Source organism: Leucopleurus acutus (assembly GCF_964270905.1).
Source record: "Leucopleurus acutus genome assembly, chromosome: 9".
NCBI classification, from domain to species: domain Eukaryota; kingdom Metazoa; phylum Chordata; class Mammalia; order Artiodactyla; family Delphinidae; genus Leucopleurus; species Leucopleurus acutus.
Genome location: NC_139144.1, coordinates 41,768,315 through 41,791,957, shown reverse-complemented (window position 1 = coordinate 41,791,957; position 23,643 = coordinate 41,768,315). Strand labels below are relative to the sequence as shown.

The following is a 23,643-nucleotide window of genomic DNA, read 5'->3' as shown; positions in this document are numbered from 1 at the left end:
AATTTTTGTTTGTTAACACTTCTGGCTGGAGTCCTTGGATATTAAATACAAGAATACCAGGGCTTCCCTGGTGGCGCAGTGCTTGGGAGTCCGCCTGCCGATGCAGGGGACGTGGGTTCGGGCCCCGGTCCGGGGGGATCCCACGTGCCGCGGAGCGGCTGGGCCGGTGAGCCTTGGCCGCTGGGCCTGCGCGTCCTGCGCGTCCGGAGCCTGTGCTCCGTAGCGGGAGAGGCCACAACGGTGAGAGGCCCACGTAGAGCAAAAAAAAAAAAAAAAGAATACCAAAAAACCTTTTAGTACCTAAAAGAATAGTTATTGAGGATCAAGACTCATTCTAGGCATATTTCAACTCTCTTTCTATTATATTTTTGGCACTATAAAAAGCACAAACTATAAAAATAGTAAGATATTTTGAAACAAATATACCACTTACTAATAAATAATGTAATGAATACATTTAGCAAGTATCTATTGAGTGCTCATTATATACCATGCACTGTGTAGATACTAACGTCCCACAGAGAGGCTCATTCCATGATCTTAAAGCCTACTGTCAGAAAAAAAAATCAAGAATCATTCCACAGAATGAGTGTCATCTTAAAGGCATAGGCACATTTTCTAAATTCATGTAGACTAATTTAATTTCTTGAGTAATGTGCAGAGCACAGAATCTTTTCAAAATTAGGTTTTATTAATATAGTAACATCAAATTATCAGTCTGGAACACCAATTTTTCAGTTTTGTTTCTTCTCACACATTTAGAAGGCAAGGCCCTCTGGCATATCTTATATCACTACCTAGATTCTGAGTTAAACTGCCTTATTTAAATTTACATATCTGTTTCAGTTTTCTAGTTGTAGATGTCTTCACAAAAAAGCTGAAAGTAGTACAGAAATAAGGCACATACCTCTTGAACAGGGGGCTAAGAAAACGATCTTTGTGCCATTCAGGGAGTTAGAGACCAGATAGTTTTTTGGGTTTTTTTTTTTTTTTTTTTTTTGCAGTACGCGTGCCTCTCACTGCCGCGGCCTCTCCCGGCTGCGGAGCACAGGCTCCGGACGCGCAGGCTCAGCGGCCATGGCTCACGGGCCCAGCCGCTCCGCGGCATGTGGGATCTTCCCGGACCGGGGCACGAACCCGTGTCCCCTGCATCGGCAGGCGGACCCTCAACCACTGCGCCACCAGGGAAGCCCGACCAGATCGTTTTAAGTGATCAATGTGACAATGAAATAGTATCTTTGTGCAGTATTGCTAACCCTCAGTGTTTGCTAGCAGGTGTATTAAGTGTTGTGTATTAAGAATTTGAATTGGTTCTTTAAAAACAAGCTATGACTACAATATTAAAAAATCTTTGTAAATCACCGATACTTTTTCTATACTTAGTTCCATTCTGCATATTACCTATAAGTCCTTGTCAATGATACACAGATTTACACATGGAATTCAACCATTTTACATTTTCTCCACAATTATTATAACCCTTCATAATTATAATGTTAATAGATATTATAGTGTGTTTCTGTACAACTGTTAATATCTTTTTTTAAAAAAAGCAAGAACTTAAAATGCTTTTACTAAATAAAACCCGGAAAGGTGTAATATATTTGAATTATGAGCATCAGTGTGATGGTAAATAGTAATAGTCAAGTTATATAAATATTTTAAATACCAATATTATGTAATAAATGGTTTTAAATAGTAGCATAGATACTTTAAGAATTATTTTTTCCAGCTTAAAACAACAGAAATATTTATTTAAATTCAGTTTGAAGACTATCTTAAAGTTTAGAAAGTTGAACAGCATATTTCCTTTTAACAGTTAACTTAGATTTACGTAGAAATTTGGAAAAGAATATGATATAAACCTCTCAACTAGCACTCTCTTAAGCACCACCGGAAAAATCATTATCTTTCCCAGTTCTTTCAATTTCTGTCATAAGAAGCATAGAGAGCAGAACTATATATTTTGGTAATTAATTTCCTTAAGATAATGTTAGAAACATCATGTTCTTTAAAATATAAATGAATTTCAAGGTGAGCATGCTAGAGGATAATATTAATGGCGTGTGATTTATTGTGACAAGAGATCTGATCTGAAACACCATTATTCGGAGTACTTAAAAAAATCCATTTGCAAATTCCTGAAAATATGAAAGTGCTATAGCCGAACCTGTCTCAATGTTGAAATCTGGAAACCTGTCCTTGTAAGTATGAAACGGCTTGTGCACAAGCTTGGCATGTCTTCCTCATAGAAATTTATTAGAACATTTTCATAATCTGAATATGCTGTATTGCAGTTTAGAGAATTACCTAAATGCTTGTAACTCTGAGTGAAGACAACCTACAAAAGTACAGATTGAAATGTATATGGATAATTAACTTGATGATGTATATAAATTTAGGGCTGATTGTTATCTTAAAAAACAGTTGGCGGTAATTTACTGAGCATCCACTGATATACCTGGCATTCTTTGAACTCACAACAGAAACATGTGACCTATAACAATCTAGAAGGTGTTTTCTATGTTATTACTGTTCCAAATGAAATATCCCCTTTAAACTATATAAGCAAGATTTACTTGTGACTTAAATTTACAAATAAGTTTCAATAAGATGTAATTTTACATCTTATAAATTCATCGGGGTATATAAACACATTAGGAAACACATTAGTAGTAAATGGCATCTAACCACATGTTGGGCAGTGAGCAACGTCATAAATTAGTACTGCAATTGAAAATAAAAACTTAAATAGATATATGTAAATAACAGAAGTCTTATTAAAAAGAACTAAAATTATTCTGGAGAACAGAACTGATTACCTTTTATACTTGAGGGAGGATCATAAATACTGGCATTCTTAAATATAGGCTGTCAAATTTGAGCATCACCTAAACATACTGATACATCCCCCCTCCCCCATGTCTCTCTTTCTCTCTGCTTCTCTGGTTTTCTCCCCTCCCTCCTTTTCTCTTCTCTCCTCCCTCTGCTGAATAAGTTTGGGACAAAAATTTTCCCCCTTAAGCATTTCTTAATTCCTTTAATGGGCTTTTAAACTGTAAAACTCCTGGTGGGGCACACCGCATGCAGCATTTTTCAAATAGCATTTTTTTTTTTTTTGCTAGAAACCTATTTTAATATATGAATATCAACACATGAATGTTTCACAGAATGGTACTGGGGTAAGCATAGGATAGTTGATTCTATAATATGGCTTTATGTGCATTAATAAATATGTTCATTTCCAGAACATTCAAGATGGGTCATCAAGTGCTGAAATATACTACAAAGTGAATATAATTTCATTGTTACATCAATTTTTTTCATAGACTTAATGAAATAAAATTAAATCTTGTAAAATGAAAGTGTCTATTCTAGATATAAAAAACAGGTGCAAAATTTTAATGAAATTACTTCTGACTTTTCATTTTGTAATATACATGACATAAAATTCAAACAGTACAATAAAAATTCAGTATCCATCCCAAGCACTTGGTTCTCTTTTCCAGAAGAAACCAAAGTTAAAAGATTTTTGTGAATCCTTCTAAAGATATTATGTGCACATACACATATTCATTATACACTTTTTCCATTTTCCTTAAAACAAAAATCATAGATGTCTGAACTATGAAAGAAAGAGCAAACCACAGCATCATGATTTATCATTAAGGCAATACCTAAGGCACATTTTACAAATATGTTTTCATATGTCTTGCTAAAACATTTAAATAGATCAATATAATGAAAAATCAGATAGGGTCTCACTAACCATGAAACTATTTAATATGATGATTCTTGTATAAAGTAGTACACTAAAGTCTACAGTTAAGAAAAATCTAAAACAGATTTAAAAATACATTTCAACAGCATTTATTTATTATGAAACTACATGGAAGAAAACTATGTCAATCTACTAGTGTATGACAAAACTGAAATAAACATAAGAATTTCCAGGAGCAGTTGTCTTATGTGTTCTGTAACGTTTATGGTACAATGTCAATCTAGCCAAATACAGAGACCATATTGACTTTGAACAGTAATATATAAAGCACTTAAATAACTCTATATAAATGCTGATTATGATTTTGTACCTCTGTGAAATGAACAGAGTAGAAATGCATATAACTGAAGCAAAAGATGATTCACTGCTTCTGCCCAATTTTTCCTGGCTAGTGGGGTGGAGACAGCCATATTTCCTTCTAGAAATGGGGAAGATAACAAAGCCAAAGCTTTCTCTACTTCCCTGAGTATCAGAAAAAAGTCAACATCTACATTTTAGAGGAAATAATTTCTGCCTATTTTGGTTTTCAAGCCTTTTTCACTGTGAAGACAAAGTCTTTAAAAGTAGTTTTTGTCAGCATTGATATTTCTCTGGTTTATTTTCCATTTAGTTGAGGCCCATATAGGACTGATAGTACAAAGATTAAAGGTCTTATATGATACCTACGTAATGTACAGTTACTCATCATGATCAAATCAGAGCCTCATGTTTTTCCTTGGGATTTAGGATGATCGCTCCTCATATACTTAGCCATGTAAAGACTTCCAGTATTATCTTAATAAGGTACTATTTTCACCTTACACTTGAAATCTTTCTTCTCAGCACATAAGAATGGGCTTAGATATGACCACACTGTATTCCTCATTATAACCTCACTAAAACCTAACAAGAAAAATGAACACTTTTGTCTTAATATTTACACATACACCAAGCCTTATTCAGTCATTATATGTGAAGTGCTTTATACCATATAGTGATCTTTTTTATGACATAGTTCATCAACAGCAACCATAATTAAAATATGTTATCTTACCTACTATTGAATTTTTCTGGGTGTTTTTCTCTCATTATGTGGAATCTGTGAGCAATGGAAGCATCCTAAGAAGAGAAACAGAAACGAAAAATAAAACAGTTTATGATCCTATTATCTTGTGGAAATAACGATTAAAAAAGAAAAAATTGAAGACTAATATTTTAAATTAACTTTTCCTAAACAACGTCATTGCAAAGAAGATATTCTGCTATTAGGCAGAAATGTGTAATCCACATAAATTCCGTGCAAGTGTGATTTAGTCACCATTGGTTACTTTTCATAGTTACCTCTAGGAATGGATTTCTATTTAATTTTTTTTTTTTTTTTGCAGTACGCGGGCCTCTCACTGCTGTGACCTCTCCCGTTGCGGACGCGCAGGCCCCGCGGCCATGGCTCACGGACCTAGCCGCTCCCCGGCATGTGGGATCTTCCTGGACCAGGGCACGAACCCGTGTCTCCTGCATCGGCAGGCGGACTCTCAACCACTGCGCCACCAGGGAAAGCCCTGACTTCTATTTAATTTATATATCTCCTTTAATAATTGGTTTTGGCCTCATGCTTAAAATATGTTTAAGATAGTTCATATGAACATAAATGTCAAAAAGTAGTTGAAAATATTGTTACACAAAAACTAGAAGAATGGCTTAAGTGGAGACATGATCAGGTGGAGAAGCTCCTAGTCCTTTGAGATTAATTATGGGTAAAAGTATCATTTGAGGGTGCATATCTAGTAAAGGTAAGTATAACATGTGGCTTCAAAGTTGGCTAAGAGTGTACTGGATGTGTAATTATTAACTGTTCATTCCACAAGCTACTTTCTGACATATCTTGCTTAATGGAGAAAAACAACAAAGGGAAAAATTTATTTTTGGAGAATTGGGGACAAGTGTAACTGAACTCTGAGACCTCAAATGCACCAGTTCTGCACCCTAATTGATGTTTCTCCCTTTTAGGAAATTCATTCAGAGTTTCTATGATACAGAATCACACAAAGTGTGAGATTGGTAGAATACTTTGATTCAGGCTTTTCAAGTACAGACTGTTCTTGCTGACTTTTAATAGTTGGCCCTGTTATTCCAAGCAGGGAGATAATTTCCCATGCTTCATCTACACATGATTAATCACTCCAATGAGAAACTAATATATTTACTAGTAATCTCAAAGGAAATGGGGCTATTTTAGAGATTAACGGTTAATTTCGTTTCACAGTAGAGATAAAAGAAAAAGAAAAACCAAACACAAAGGAAATAAAGAAGTTGTGTATTTGAGAGAATCCTGAAAACACTAATCAAGGATTAAAAGTCTAATGAATGAAATGAAAAGGCTAATGTGCTTACTCATGCATAACAAAGCATGAGGCACAACAAGAGAGGGACCAATGCCCGCTGCAGATGGCAGACCGAGAGCTGCTTTTCCCTGCAAGATAGAGCTGATAGAACTCTAGTTTTTTCTGTACAATTTTATCCTCTAAAAATTGTTGAGTAATTGAATTAATCCACGTGTAAAGGACACAAAGGTATAGATAGGTGCATACTGAAACAACACTTGTAAAATAAAAAAAGTTATTTAAAAATTTTATGGTTTGATATCCTAAGATATAACTCTGTTATATATGTGTGGTCAATTTCCTGGTTTGCTAAGTAAGAATATCAAGGTGTTCACGTCTATTGGCTCAACAGCTCTAAAACCCAGTCACAGAGTTTCTTCCTTTTTAAAAAATTCTCACTAATAAGTCATAAATATACTTTTTTGAGAATGTGCACTTGTCTTACTGTGGTACGAAATTATAGAAAAAATCTGAGTATGGTATATTATGTGGCATTATCATTAATTTTAAAAATCACTTATTTTGACTTTATCCCTAATCTGGTTCAAAATCAATCTGGAATACCTTATAATTAAATGCATACATCCAACAGACCAGTTAAACAAAAAGTAAAGAAATATGAATCAAGTACTAAGAATGAATGATCAATATTAGTTATCCACAGGGAGACTATCATTGAATTTACCTCTGCTTGAATTATTTGTTTCCGTAAGTTATAGCACTGAAACTTTTAAAAGCAGATTGTGTCGGATAATTTGCTTTATAAGCATACACTTTTGCAATAACAGATCTCTTCCTTTCCAAAGCAACACAAATAGTACAAAGAGAGGGAGAAAGGAAAAGAGAGGAGGAAGGAGGAAAGAGAGAGTATCAAAAGAAGACCATTTATGTAGACTAGACTATAACTGCCTAAATTCCCAGAAATACAGAACACCAAATGGCCAAAGATAAACTTAACCTTCGCTCCTCTATCCCCAAGACACTCCGGCAAAGAATCATGTAGGAAAGAGAGGGGAAAAATAAAAACTCGTGAGGAACACTGGTATGCCTTTTCCGTGTGTTGAATGGGTCCCACCCACAAAGAGAGAGCTGGCCTTGCTGACTACAGGATGGATAAGGAACAATGACAGCAGGTGTTCATTTGGATGAAAATTCAGACCAAATTCCCATGGGACCCTGTCCTTTTGGCATAACCCCAAGAGGCTTGAAAGAGAACTGCCAAACCCTGCAAACTTATCCAGCAGCCATATTTCAGGGGCACTAATGGGTCTCTAAAAAGAGACCAAACAAGAAAAAGCTAAAGTAATGTTGGTTTTTTACATAAACGTTGCACTTTTGGTCTCTATGCACCGCAGTTTGTAGGAAACAGAAATTAAATTGGCATCACTTTCATATCCTAGAACGGATAAACTTTGAATTTGGACAGACTTTCACTTCCAAGACTTGTGACTGTGAGCAAATTGCTTATTTACCATGAGTCACAGCTTCCTATCTTTAAAAGAGGATACTGATACCCCTTTATAGTATTGTAGTGAGATTTTCTGAGATTATTCTGTATAGCAATTGCAGTAGTGTTCTGTTATAGCTGGGGTGTTCATATATTCTATATCCATACTAGAATGTTACTTAAAGTAAAAAGAGGGTGCTAAAAAAGAGTTGAATTGCATAAATATGAAAGATGTATTTACTGACTCTCAATTTGGTTTTATTATTTCCTGAATTTATACTTTCGTTTTAATTTAAAAAATAAAATCAGATCTAAGAACTAAAACATATCCATCTTTATTAAAGTAAAAAAAAATAAATCCCATTATGTTCATTTTCAAAGTAGTCTGTGTAGTAATTTGTATGTTACTTTATATATATGCAAATATGTGCGCGCGCGCGTGTGTGTGTGTATAGACACACACACACACAGGTATACATATATCAGAGAATCAGCTTCTTAGCCACATCTGCCTTTAATACTCTGCACTGGTATTTTTCTAAAGACTGATTTTTTTCTTTTCCTGTAAGGGCTTATCATTGTTTTTTTAAAATAAACTTACCCTAAATCCCCAAAATTGCATTTTAAGTTATTAATTTGAAAAACTTCATTATTTTCTGTGGATCATAACATTTTAAATTGAGAAAATAAAAGTGCTAGATACCTATATACAGCGAATTCTACTAAGAGGAGGACATTATCAATACTAATCTTTTTCTTAAAGTGTAAAATATATTTGCCCAAATACGTCATAGGTACTATATTTTGTAATCCATTTAAAGAAACTTTATCTGACAAATATTTTTACAAAACTTGCCAAATAATTTGTATTTCTGGAAACTGTATTATTATTATACCAAGTTAAATATCTTCCCAATTCATTCCATTTTAGGATAGAATATAAATCTAGCCAATTACAAATAAGTATTATCAAGAGTTATTCCAAAACGCAATCACAGAATTTAAAACTGAACCTTGTATGCTAGGTGAAAGAATTTTCATTGATTTCTTGAAATAGTTCAGTTCCTCCTTACTTTTGGATGGATAAATCACAACGTCTTCCTGTGTGTGAGCTTTTTTTCCTTTAATAATTGCAATTTGCTAAGGAGCTTCAAAAGCTGAAGTTTGTGGTGTTTTATTTGTTGAATATTTTTAAAGATTTCCAACTGAATTTTTGAGGTATTATTTACATACAATAAAGCAATTTTAAGTGTACAATTAAATGTTAGACAGAGGTATCAATAACCACTTTCACAATCATGATATAGAAAATTTCCATCACCCCCAAAAGTTCCCTAAGGCCCTTTGCATTTATACACACACACACACACACACACACGTATATGTATATGTATGCGTGTATGTATATATATATATATATACACACACACACAAACACTCCTCCACCCTTAAAAATCACTGATCTGCTGTCATTATAGTCTGCCTTTTCTAATATTTCCTATAAATGGAATTTAAAAGTACTCTCTTATGTCTGGCTTCTTTCACTTACTATAATGCTTTTGAGATTCAGCCATTTGTTCCAGTGTCAGTGGTTTGTCCCTTTTTATTGCTAAGTAGTATTCTATTAAATAAGTATACTACAATCTGTTTATTCATTAGTTGCTGACATTTGGCTTTTATGTATAAAGCTGCTATGAACTTTTCAGCACAATTCTTTTTGTAGACATGTGTGATTATGTCTTTTGGGTAAACACTTAGGAATGAGACTGCTGAGTTATATGGTATGTGTATATTTAACTTTATAAGAAACTGCCACATTATTTTTCAAAGTACTTGTACCATTTTGCATTCCTACTAGTAAAGTATGAGCGTTCCAGTTACTCCACATCTTTACCAACACTACACATCTACACCAACTCTTGACAGTCTTTTTAATTTTACCATCCTAATAAATATGCAGTGGTATCCTTTCTTGGAACCTTAACCCTTATGAGTCAGCACCATCTGCTTCGGCAGAGAGGTCTGCCAATTCTGATGAAACTATACGATATGAAAGTTCTGGTACAGACTTAATAAATGTTCCCAGTTCCATCCCAATTGATTCATCTTCACAGCTTTTAGTATATTTTCTCATTTATGCTGTTCAACAATTCCAAAATAGCAATGAGCAGTCTCTGGAAGTCCATTTGTGCATTCAACCCCACACTCACCCCACGCACAACCTCAAGGGTTTCAAAGAACTTTTTTTTCTATTAAATTCCTCCAAAAGATATTCAGAGAAAATGTGCTTAGGGTCTCCCTTGAAGAACTCTGAGCTCTCAAATTGATTATGATCTTTTTCTTTGGTTAAACTATACTTTAAATAAAAGTAATGTTAAAAAAATTCAATATATATAAAAGTATATGAAATGAAAAGTGAGTCTCACATTTCCCCAATTTTAATTCCTAGAGATAATAACCAAGACCCTTTCTCATGCATCATTTTGAAAACTGTCTATATATAAAGTATACATGTATGAAAATATATATGCACATATGTAAATTTACAAAAATAGGTTTATATTATACAAACTGTGCTGAAACTGGGGTTTTTTTCACTTATAAATAAAGCTCAGACATCTTGTTATATCAGTAAACTGGTATTTTCCTGAAGTTTTTAATGTCAGGAACCTCTTCCCTTTAATGGATGTGCCATTATTTATGTAGCTATTTTCCTACCGGTAGTGGTTTGGGTTTAATATTTTGCTACCAAATTTGATGTTGTTTAATATTTTGATACCAAATTCTATACAACCTTTATGCAGCTCTGTCAATATTTCTTTACAACAAATACTCAAGTGGAATTCCTGGCTAAAAGTGTATGTAAATATTACATTTTATTATAGAGTGAAAAATTATTCTCCAAAAAGTTAACATATTCCCACTAGTAGTGTCTAAGATGACTGGTTATCATTAAGTTTATCAATTTCTGAATTTGACGGGCTAAAAGGTATGTCACAATTGTTTAAATAAATTTTCATTATTGTTGATTGAAATTGACTATCTTTTCATATGCTTTGTTCATATTTATTCTTATGTGGACTACCTATTCAAGTACATTATCCATTTTGTCTGTGTACATTAAGGAAACATTTATATTAATAACCATAATGATAACAATGAATAATAATTAAATATTTACTACTGTTAAAGCACTGTTTTAAAAGCTTTACATGTAGTATTTCATTTAACCTCATAACAATTTTTATGAGCTATCTATTGTTACCTATGTGTTATGAATGAGAAAACTGAGGATTATGGATCTTAGAATCATTCTAGACCACACAGGAAGAGGTTGTGGAATTAACAGTTGAATACAGGAAACTGCCTCTAGAACCCAGGCATTTTATGCTTTTTACTAGTGTAGACAAAGTCATGCATTGCAAATATTTTACAAGTTTGTTTTTTTACTTTGTTGTACCTTGTAGAGTTTTAAATGTTTTTATTTCAGATATATCAACATTTTCTTTCTGAGCTTTGAGTCATGCTTAGAAACATCTTTCTTTTCTCCAGAATTAGGAATACTACTACTTTTTGTATGTTTTGGCCTTTATGACTTCATATTTTGCAGTGTAATATTTGAATCATTTTGTATTATTTTGGCATAAGAGTTAAGTAGAAATCTTGCCAAATTTTTTCCAAAATACATATTATGTATATTAATAGGGTTTTTGAATAATTTACTTTTCCCTCTGTTTGAAAGACACAATTTATTACATAATAAATCTCCATCTCTGCATCTCTGTTACTCTGAACCAGTATACTATTTTAAATGTAGTTTTGTAATGAATTTTCGTATCTGGATGGGCAAGTGTCACATTCCCCATTTATTTCACTCTTTTAAAAAATTTGTGGTTATATAGAAGATTTGTACTTTCTGGTAAAATGTGACATCATTTTTATTCAAATTACCTTGCTATGAATACCCAGCCAAAATCCTTTGGTATTGCAATCAGATCTGATTTGATAGATAAATTCTGGGAGAACTGGGATATTTTATAGTATCAGGTCCTATCTTTTAAAATATATATTTTCCTGCTTACTATGTTTTCTCATATGATTCTTAGTAGGCGCCAAAGCTTCCTTCATATTAAGTCCAATGTATTTATTTATGTTAATTTCATACATATGTATCTTACTTTTGTATCTACTGTAATATACCCCTTTCTTATTTTATCTTTTTAACTGGCTATGTTTTATATAGAAAACATTTTTTTTTTTTTGCACGGTACACGGGCCTCTCACTGCCGCGGCCTCTCTCGTTGAGGAGCACAGGCTCCGGTCGAGCAGGCTCAGTGGCCATGGCTCACGGGCCTAGCCACTCCGCGGCACGTGGGATCTTCCCGGACCAGGGCACGAACCCGCGTCCCCTGCCATCGGCAGGCGGACCCTCAACCACTGCGCACCAGGGAAGCCCAGAAAACATTTTGATTATTATTAATCTTTTAAACCTTGTAATTCTGTTATTTTATGGTTCCTTTCAATTGATTCATATTTTTCTGGGAATACAGTCCTATCATCTATAAATAATGATACATGCTCTGGCTCTGTTCAAACATTTCCATCTCTAAGTCTTTTTTTCTTATCTAATTGCTTTATATAGTACATGCAGAACAATACCAAATGGAAATGCTGGTACGCTTTTGCAGATTTAATTTAATGAGACTATATGCAGTATATTATTATTAATCAAAATGCTGGCTTTCGCATAGCACAGGGAGATCAGCTCGGTGCTTTGTGACCGCTGGAGGGGTGGGATAGGGAGGGTGGGAGGGAGGGAGACGCAAGAGGGAAGAGATATGGGAACATAAGTGTATGTATAACTTCACTTTGTTATAAAGCAGAAACCAACACACCATTGTAAAGCAATTATACTCCAATAAAGATGTAAAAAATAATGCTTTACTTTTGAGAAATTAAGTTTTTATCAGGCTTGGAAATGATTCATCTAGTTATATTTTATTAAGAGTTTGTCTCCCTTTCTTGATATATTTTTCCATGCCCATTACCATCTTAACATACAGCATGTTAACGCAATCTGACATGCTATGCATTTTTCTTTTGCAGCTTTTTAATCATCTTCTCCTCTTAAGCTTTGTGTAAGGTTATATAAGCTCTATGAGGACATGACATGTTTTATTCATTGCCATATCACAGAACTAGGTATCATATCATATTACTAGCCTAGGAAAGACCAAGCACTCAAATTGTGATTGACTGAATGAATGGACAAATGATTAAAATGACCACCAGATACTGACTGACAATGTGCATAGCAGAGAGGTTAAGAACTTGGACTCTGGAGTTAAAATGTCTGGGTTCAAGACCTGGCTCTAAAATTAACGGATCTTTGACCTTGAAAAGTTTCTCAGGATATCAGTGTTTCTAATTTCCTACCTTTAAAATAGGAGTGATACTAATAGTACCTGCTTTATTATGAAGATGTGATGTTCTAATACCGGGAAGATAGCTAAAACAGCATCTGGCATGTATAAAGCAAGGAAATAAATGTTAGCTCTTATTACTATAGAAATATAGTTATCATTTTAAGATTCACATGATTTTCTCTTTTGGTTTATTGATATAGTAAATTAAATAAATTCCTATGTGCATTGGATGAAGTACCTAGAGACAGCTGTGCTTTGCTATTTAAAACTCTGTGGACTTTAAAAAGGCTATCCTGTGCATATGTGACACATTAAATAACAAACCCAGAGGGAACAACACACTGTAAAATTCACATATTTCTGTACTAGTACATATGAATACTGACTTAAAGAAAGATAAGTTAACACTACAAAGAACATGTTTTCCAAGGTTAGATTTTGAAATTTTAAATATGAGATTAGAGTCCCATAATATATTTACCATCTGCAATAAACAATCTTTGCTCTCCTGACAATCTTTATCTGAATGTCCGAATTACATAGTGTCCTCTCTGTTAATATATTATTTAAGAAAATTACACCAATAGCTACAAATGGGATTGTTTCATAGGCAGATTTTGTCAGATATTGATATTTATTGTGTTGGCTTAATAAAGGGAATCAGAAGGTTTCCATTTTTATGGTTCAGAATAGTTAATAGTGCATAGGATTTGTTCTTTGAAGGTTTTAAAGAATCATTTGTGAATCGCTGGCCTGGTGGTTTTTGGAAGCAACATTATGACAATTTTTTTAAATTTCTATGATCTGTTTAGGTTTTCTCTTTATATGTAAGTTAATATTTTTCACGATGTCATCTGCAGTGGGCTGAATGGTGGCCCCCCAAAGGTATCAAAACCTAATCCTTGGAACCTTGTAAAGTTTTTGCAGATGTGATCAAGTCAAGTATTAACATTGCTTGGGGCCGGTGACTCTTTTCTATCTTATTCTTTCTTTCTTTTAGAGTAGGAATGACTAACTGTTACACTATGCTCGTTTCATCACTGTTTAAAGCAGATAACTTGTTTTCTAGTTTTACAAGTTCACAATTTTTCCTCGGAATGCATAATACTGAGTCTCACCTATAACTGATTTTGATGATTTAAAAGATAGGATTTGGGACTCTGAGGTGATGATATTCAGATAAGACTTTTGACTTGAGTTGATAATATAACAGATTGAGACAATGGAGATACTCAGATGATGTGAAAACATTTTGCAAGTGGGACAGAATTGAATCTTTTGGGGTCAGAACGCGGACAGTAGTGGGATGAATGGTAACCCCTAAATATATCTGTCACTAATCCTTGGAACCTAGAAATGTTACCTTATATGGTAAACTTTTTGCAAATGTGATTCAACTAAGGATCACGAAAAGAGGAGATTACTCTGAATTATCCAGGTGGGACCTAAATGCCCTTACAAGTGTTCTCGTGAGACAGAGACAGAGAGAGATTTTACAGACCGAAGAGGATGAGGCAGAGACTGGAGTGATGCAAACACAAGTCAAGGAATGCTGGCAGCTACCAGAAGCTGCAAGTGGCAAGGAATGTATTCTCCTCTACAGCCTCCAGAAGGAGCACAAACCTGCTGACACCTTGATTTCTGCCCAAGGATACTCAATTTGGACTTCTAGTCTCTCGAATTGTGAGAGAATAAATATCTGCTGTTTTAAGCCACAAGTCTGGGGTAATTTCTTACAGCAGGCATAGGAAACTAATACATCGTCTATTCCTACAGTTTTTTTGAGAAAATCATTATCTAACAATATTTTAATTTTGTCTGAATCCAGTTATTTTTATTCTCAATTCTAATTGCATTTTATTTTTATATTTAACATGATGTTTGGAACCTGTAATTTAGCAAAAAGCAAAAAGGCATATGAGAAGATTAAAATAGGCATAACAAATTCTGTATGTCAAATACATACAGCGGGATGAAACAGTCAAACAGAAAAATCTTAGACAAGCAGAATCTCTTGCTTGGACAAGAAAGAATTCAACCTTATAAAACCCTGATTAGTATTTATTAACATTGCATTGGAGGTCTTTAGAAATACAATAGGTCAAGGAAAAAATAAGAAAAGGTGTAAGTATTATGAAGAAAGAGAAAAACTATAATTATTTATAGATGACATAATGCCCTATATAGAAAATCCAAAGGACTCATTTGAAATCCACGTAAGTTAAGAGTTTAAAGAGTTATACACATATACGAATAGCATATAAAATTAGTAGAACTACATTAAAACAAAGTAAGGGAAAATTATCCCATTCACGACAACAACAATTACAAATATCAAGGGGAAAAAAAACCTACCATTGCAAGTCCCACAGAAAAAAATGAGAAGTACTGAAGGAAACAGAAGAACAATCAATGGAAATGCATACCATCCTGAGCTGCAATGACTTAAGGAGTTGGGGTTCAAAGACGTGAGGGGTGGTAAGTTTCTTCTGAACTTGAGTATCAGTGGAAACAGGTGGACTTTTCTCTATTAGATTGCATTTACTGTCTCGGAACTGGTTTTTAGTATGTAGGTGTGTGCATGTGCATACGTGTATGTGATTCCAAAGGAACTCAGAGACATCAAGTTGTATATCTGCAACTTATCCTGCTGTGAGTACTTTAGATGGAACCCATTGTGGACCTCTGTTAGTTAGCTTTGGATTACATTCCTGGGACAACCAGGGCATTTTTCTAGAATTAAAAACTCAGACTTAGAGATATACATGACTGAGAGCAAGAAGAAAGGTCTTAGAATAAAGTCAGTCCTTGGGGTAGGATGCAGGATTTGCTAAATGGTAGACACAGATTCAAAAGCAGAGTTTTCAATGGGAGACTTTTGCAAAAAGTCTTCACTTTGAGCTGGCTTCTCGTGAATTAATTTTTTAAATTAAGAAATTTCTTTAAATTACTTTCTCTTGGATGATGACAAATGTTAAATTTAGCATTTAGCTTAAATTATTGCATTCAAATTTTATAATACTCTTTAGTTTTCTTTTCTTTTCCCCAATTATTTAATGAAGTTGGAGAGAGTCATGCCACTCTAGGTGACCCTGTTGCAGAGGGAGGTGAGACTTGGAATTATAAGTGAGATGAGGCCCATTCCCACTTCAGCGTCTTTCCACTCTGTCTCCCATTTATGAAGAGACCCTTGGGGAAATGGCAACTTTACATTGAAAGAAAGTACATCATCAGTATTCCATCAAAAAAGAGATGATATACACTAATCTGACAAGGTACATTTATCCTAAATGAAGGAAAGTTTATTCTCATTAAATGATTATCAAAAAGTCTTTGGAAAACTAACAGCCTCATGCAGAATACTGGGATAAGTAAAAGGAAGCTGTAACCACACTTAAGTCCTTCAGACAATGTGAGGAGGCAGTTACCAGACCCAGAAGAAGAGAGTTACCTGGAGAAGATGGCCTTGAAAGAAAAAGACATCCAGTTGCAGGTGAGTTTTCATTGAGGTAAGCAGGAATATAAATACACTAACCGTATTTTCCTCCCTTCCATCTCCCCCTGGGGCTCGCAACTGGCCAAGCAAATCAGAAGGAAGAGGGCAAGAGGAATCTGATACTGCTCAAGCAGAAAGAAAGATGGAGAAAGGCAGAGAGAGAATCTAGAGAGGCACACAAGCAATCCAGAATGGAGGACTTAGTCCTAAAGATTCAGTGCTTACAGCAGAATGGAAAACTATGTATAAGAACACAAAAGTCTAAGAAGCATAAGCACCAAATATATAAAAAATAATTGACAACTAAGATGTCCACTGGACTATAAAGTATAAATTGTGTCTATATATGTATGTATATAACATACATATGATTACAAAATGATATATAAAATTTTGGATTAATTAAATAAAACAGTATTACATGGCACCTGAAAATAAACACTGAACTTTCTTATTTTAAAAAGTCACATGCCTGGCTTTATCAAATTTTCTGGCTTTATCAAAGAATGATGTATTCCACATAAATATATTACCACCATATGTTATACACTAGACTTTTAAACTTTATTAATTTGGGATTAAAAAGTATTTTATGAAATATATAAATTTAACTTATAGGTTAATTTAATATTTTATCTCATTGAAATTGATATATAGCATCACCTTTAAACTACTCCTAATGGCTAGGGTCACCCTATTAAATATCACAGACTTTGGGTGAAGGGCTGTTCACTCTACACTGAATGACTCCAGACTGCTACGTCGTGGTGTTTCCTAGTTTTCTTAGGATTTTTCATTCCTTTCCTCTTCTATCATGTTAAACTATTATCTTTCATTTTTGCTCCAAGAAACAGGCCTGTCCCTAGCAGTTTCCTTCTGTTTCATAATCTCACTTTTCATATTTTGAGAAGAAATAGAACCTTAGAATTTTAAATACAGAATTAACCTCAAACACTGCTCATAACCTAGATGAGCAAAGTAGATTAAACAAAGCCAATACAGGTCTGGAATATGGTCAATAAGGATAAAAGGTGGTAGAAGAGTCTATAGTGTTCCCCTATAAGTGAATTTCAGGAATTCTGTGCATGAAATTACAGTTCATTATTATAACTATTCCTAAGCATTTTATTCTACTCAACCTCCTAGATTGCCATTTTATTCCAAAAAGCCAAAGCTATTTAAAATTATCTTTGATAAACATTACCGGAATGTAAGTATTATATTTTTCATCTCCTATAAATAAAAATCTGTTAAAATTGTAAGAGATTTTGACAAGAGTGAAAGAAAAAGTACAAATGATTAGTCCGAGTTTAAATTCCAAAACAGAACACCCATACCTAAAATTATGTAGTAAAATGAGAAGATTTCACCTAAATTTTAACAATCTTACTGAAAATTCCTCCTGTTTACAGAGCAGAAGAGCTCATGAAACCAGACAGACTAGTTCAGGTCACTGGAAAGAAGATTTGACTATAGGGAATAGAGAGACACAAGCCAAGAAGAGCACTTAAATCACAAGTCCTGATCCTGCTCTTTGTCACACACAATACATGGGATTAGCAGTGCCAGAAAACTTCTAGAACAGTTCATATTAACCTTAAATTCTGTGAACAAATTTGTAGAAAGAATAATAAACTTACTACACACTTACTAGTATCACAACTGTATGATTTCTATGGTCAAAATGCTCCCTTATATGTAATTTTGTTTTACTTCGCCAATTCCTGACTGGTTTTTAACTCCAATTCCTGACTGGTTTTTAACTGAAAGAAAAAAAAAACTAAATTTCTCTCAAAGTGCTTCTTTCGGTTAAAAATTCCTAAATTTGAAGGCCAAGAAATCTCAAATTTAGTAAACAGTATAGATAACATAATTGGTGACTGAAGTGTAACCCAAATGATTGCTTTTATAATTTCAGTTTGATTCCTAACAGGAAATGATGTAAGGAGATCTTGAAAAATCCATGAACACCATAATTCGAAAAGATACATGCACCCCCCAATGTTCACTGCAGCACTATTTACAACACCCGAGACATGAAAGCATCTAAATGTCCATCGACAGATGAATGAATAAAGAAGATGTGGTATATTTATACAATGGAATATTACTCAGCCATCAAAAAGAATTAAAAGAATTAAATAATGCCATCTGTAGCAACATGGATGGACCCAGAGGTTATCTTACTAAGTGAAGTAAGTCAGACAGAGAAAGACAAATATCATATGATATTGCTTACATATGGAATCTAAAAAAATGATGCTCTATTTACAATAGCCAGGACATGGAAGCAACCTAAGTGTCCATCAACAGATGAATGGATAAAGAAGATGTGGCACATATATACAATGGAATATTACTCAGCCATAATAAGAAACGAAACTGAATTATTTGTAGTGAGGTGGATGGACCTAGAGTCTGTCATACAGAGCGAAGTAGGTCAGAAAGAGAAAGACAAACACCGTATGCTAACATATATATATATATGGAATCTGGATATGGATATGGGGAGGGGGAAGGGCAAGCTGTGACAAAGTGAGAGAGTGGCATGGACATATATACACTACCAAACGTAAAACAGATAGCTAGTGGGAAACAGCTGCATAGCACAGGGAGATCAGCTCGGTGCTTTGTGACCACCTAGAGGGGTGGGATAGGGAGGGTGGGAGGGAAGGAGATGCAAGAGGGAAGAGATATGGGAACATATGTATATGTATAACTGATTCACTTTGTTATAAAGCAGAAACTAACACACCATTGTAAAGCAATTATACTCCAATAAAGATGTTAAAAAAATAAAAAAAGATACACAGTCTACAGTAAATATCACAAATGATTGTTGCTGCTGTGCTTACTATTCTATTAAACGTGTAAAATCCATAAAACACTTTAAGTTCAAAGTTAAATATGAATTTTTACCTTTATAATTATGTCTCTGCTATTCACAATTGTGGTTAATGAATCAGAGACTGTGGCATCACTAGTAAAAAATGAGCTTGTGAATAAAACAGAACTCAGGCCCACCAGACCTACTGAATCACAATGTGCACTTTTACCATCTCCCCAGTGTACTTGTGTACCCATGAATAGTTGAAAGGTACATTTCTACCTCAACATGTCTTTTCTGTCTGAGAAATACACACATTTCATCCAGTTTGATAGAAATAAAACTCAAAAATGCAAAACAAAAATGATGCAAATGACCTTATATACAAAACAGACATAGACCCACAGAGAAAACAAAAAAATAGTTACCAAAGGGGAAAGGAGGCAGGGATAAATTAGGAGTTTGGGATTAACATATACACACTACTATACATAAAACAGATAACCAACAAGGACCTACTGCATAGCACAATAGTTCGTAATAACCTATAAGGGAAAGGAATCTGTAAAAGAATATATATATATATTACATATAACTGAATCACTTTGCTGTTCACCCGAAACTAACACAACATTGTAAATCAACTGTACTTCAATAAAAATCCTTGAAAGCCCAATTAATAACACTTTTAGTAATAGCTAATCATTAGATCAGGAGCTCTCTTTCTATAGAGCCTAAGATGAGAACTAAAGAAAAGGTGTGCAGTTTATATAATAAAGACACAGAAGTTGATACCTTAGTAGCACAGGAATATTTAAATCAACTTTCATAGTTTGGTGATGCCCTGATTAAATTACTCTAGTAGAGAAAATCAACGTGCCTAAAACCTGATGTAAACCTGAACTTCTCAAGAGGTACTGTAGTGTTACAGAGCAGTCCTGGGAAGGGAAACCCTAGATATTCCCTTTCAGAGGGTTCAGATGGAGTCAGAAGGGACTACAGAGGGGAATATGAGTCAGTATAATACGAAGATACCCTCCTCATGACCGACAAGAAAGAAGTCAACCCTTGTTTCACAGTTGAGGTGTAGGATAGGACCAGAGTCAATGATACCAGGTCAGGACCCCAGGGCATGAGAACCTGGAATACTGCACATGATGTTACAGCATAAGGACACAAGACAGGGACCATTTCCATAATATCTCAAATAAGGAATAATTCTTGCTTTAGCAAAATAAATCTAATTTGACACCTGGTGTATGATTACCAGTCATTAAACCGAACGTGAGAATGACCAAGTTGATATGAGTGCAACAAGAAAATTGGAGTGAGACGGGGTGAAGGAAGATGTAGTGAAATGGGCAGGAGAAGGAGCTGAGGTGGACACGAAGGAAGAGGGGTACTGAAAGTTTGAAAACAACAGGATTTTTATTTACTGTCTGTAAGTAGGGAAGAGAGTAGTTGTTAGAGATGAGGGTGGAAGTAAGCCTGCATGTAAAACAGGAGGTGGGGGGAGTCCCCTGGAGGACAACAGTGATGCTGGGAGATAAGTAGTTTAACAAAACCAAAAAGAGAACTAGTATGATTTTCATGGAAAAAGTATAAAAGTAAGGCTCTCTATAAAACATTCATAAAGTCAATGAATGCCAGTAGTCCCAATGATGCACCAAGCATTAGTACAAGGTGCAATTATATAGTCTTTATCCTATTTAAATCTATAAGGTAAATACGATGATAAAACAAAATACTGAAGGGTTCATCAGTTTGTATAACCTATCGTAAGTCATCAAGTTGGAGTAGCCATACATACATATATACACACACACACACACACACACACATACATATAAATAGTTTATAGTCATGTAGTCCACTGTCTCTAAAGGCCAACTGCTTCCAAAATGATTCTAGCTTTATTACAGGAATTATTTCCAAATAAGATTATGTTCTTTATATCTGAAAAATGATGATACTAATTTGGTTGGTTGATCTCAGTAAGGTATTTGAAAGTGACAGCGTATGTTTTTATTTGGTCTGTCTTAGGGGAAAAACTCATTGAAGAGTATTGCACTACGTTTCATTCTCTTTCCTCTTTCCTACTCCTGTCCCTCCACCTTCTCCTTCCTATCTATCTGTCATCACATAGGAAAGTTCCTTAGGTAGATTTCATCTTTTTTTCTATAAAATATTCCTTTCCTAGAACTGTATACCTACCCAAGGGATATGGTTCTAACTGGGTAACACTGGGCTGTGGCAGATGCTGCTTGTTGCCTTCCCAATATCTATTTCCCTCCTTTTTTTTTTTTTTTGCGGTATGCGGGCCTCTCACTGTTGTGGCCTCTCCCGTTGTGGAGTACAGGCTTCAGAGGTGCAGGCTCAGTGGCCATGGCTCACGGGCCCAGCCGCTCCGCGGCATGTGGGATCCTCCCGGACTGGGGCGCAAACCTGTGTCCCCTGCATCGGCAGGCGGACTCTCAACCACTGCGCCACCAGGGAAGCCCTTCCCTCCTCTTTTTAACCAACAGAACTCTTATTTCATCTGGCCAGCCATATACCCAGCTAATAAACAAGCAAGCAAGCAAGCAAACAAACCCTAAATCCTCAGGGTTCCTCTTTATAGCAAAAAATGGTCATATAGATACAGTTCCTATCTACCCACCATCACCACCACCCACCACCAATTTACTTGTAGGAAAGTGGATGTAATTCCTAAGAGGTAAAGCAGATAAGTTAAGGATAAAGGCCACTGCTGAAAACTGCAAGGGAAAAAATAAGGAGCCTGGTCCTTTAAAACATCTTGATGGCCACAGTAGCTCTGAAGTGACTTCCTCCAGATGTCCTCCCGAGAAAAGAATCCCCTAACTTGTAATTTTGTTATTGCTCCATGAAGCCAAACACAAAATAACGAAAAAAATAAGGTGATACATTCCCTAGCAAATCATTCCTCTGAAAACACAAAGTCAGGGAGTCTGCAGATTCTGTAATGGTGATTGCTGGGAAATATTTCACTCAATAATTTTTCCTTATGCTTAAAATTACAATGTTATATTTATACAGAGACATGATTTCTAAAAGATTTCTGGAAAATTATCTGTTTTCACCTGATTACTTTTGCTAAATTAGATATTTGGCTTTTTTGACAGAAACAGACAGATATTTATATCTTTATTTCAGAATGAAAAGATCTATCTGGGTTTACTAGACTTTCCTGAGGTTATGCAGCTCTCCAGAAGGGCAATCCGTGGCTCAGGGTGTGACTCCCTTATTTAACCCAGAAATATGGATATTCACTTAATGTTCCCTTTGATCACGTTCTTGTCAAGAGGTGTTTCAACATTAACTGCTGTTAATGCCATTAGCATATCATATTTCCTAAAACAACTAATATTATTCAGAAAATCAGGAGAAGCTGCTTGCATCCATAATTCTATTTGTAATCTAATAGTAGGTTTCATTTAATTAATGATGTATTTCCTAGGTGATGTTGGGAAACAAAATGATGTTGATTGGTAGTTGTTAAATAAATACATCTGTCCTTATTATTTGCCCTCAAGAACAAATATAATGTTAACTGTCCTTTCTTGTAATCATATTTTCTCGAAGAGAATAAAAAATCATATTTTCTCCTTCAAGAGAATAAAATCAGTAAGTCAGTAGCTTGAGACCATAATCAGAGGCTCCTAATTTATCTAACTTAAGTTAAAAGAACTTGACTCCAAAATCACTCAGCAAAACTACCTCAAGCCTTGATGCTATAAAGGACATCATACAAAGTGACTACAGAACTCCCACATCAGTAAACTAGTACTTTAAAGAGGATAAAGGGCTATATACATCACCCTTATGAATGAATAATATTGGTAAGTGAATTTGCAAAAGATTTCAGAGATAAAATTACTTTTCTTCTAATGTAATATAAAAATTAAAGTCTACTCAGTATCTTGAAAAAAATTAAAATTATAAGGGAAAGCAATTCCTGTTTGTCTGCTTTTTACAACTCCAAAAGAGGGCTGTAAGTAGTCTATTAAGGGCCTTGTGATGGGCAGCAGAGAAAGTAGCAATCTTTTCAACAGGTTTTATTTACTGAAGGAAGGAGCAATCCTACTGGGAAGGAGGGGGGAGCTAGAGTCTGGGGCGGAGATGATAGCTCTAGTTGAAAGCACTAAAGGAAAATCCATAAATAAAAATAAAAGAACATATCAAAATTGCTTCAGTAACATTTAAAATATTTGGTCATGTTTTTCCAACCTAAAAGTAAAGGCCTAATCCTTATGCAAGGGAAAGTATCTTGCATTTTGGCTTGTTT

The 23,643-nt window shown here is 34.7% G+C and overlaps 1 protein-coding gene across 6 annotated transcripts in view; it reads right to left on the bottom strand.

Moving 5' to 3' along the window:
* The window catches only part of DGKB (diacylglycerol kinase beta), a gene marked incomplete at both ends in the record, with an annotated part of 637,756 nt that overhangs the window by 304,830 nt on the left and 309,283 nt on the right, over window positions 1-23,643 (bottom strand). For all 6 annotated transcript variants that reach the window (XM_082846621.1, XM_082846623.1, XM_082846625.1 and 3 more), the window contains one exon: window positions 4,815-4,879. In XM_082846621.1, coding sequence (XP_082702747.1) covers window positions 4,815-4,879 — 65 coding nt within the window. The remainder of the gene's footprint in view (window positions 1-4,814; window positions 4,880-23,643) is intronic.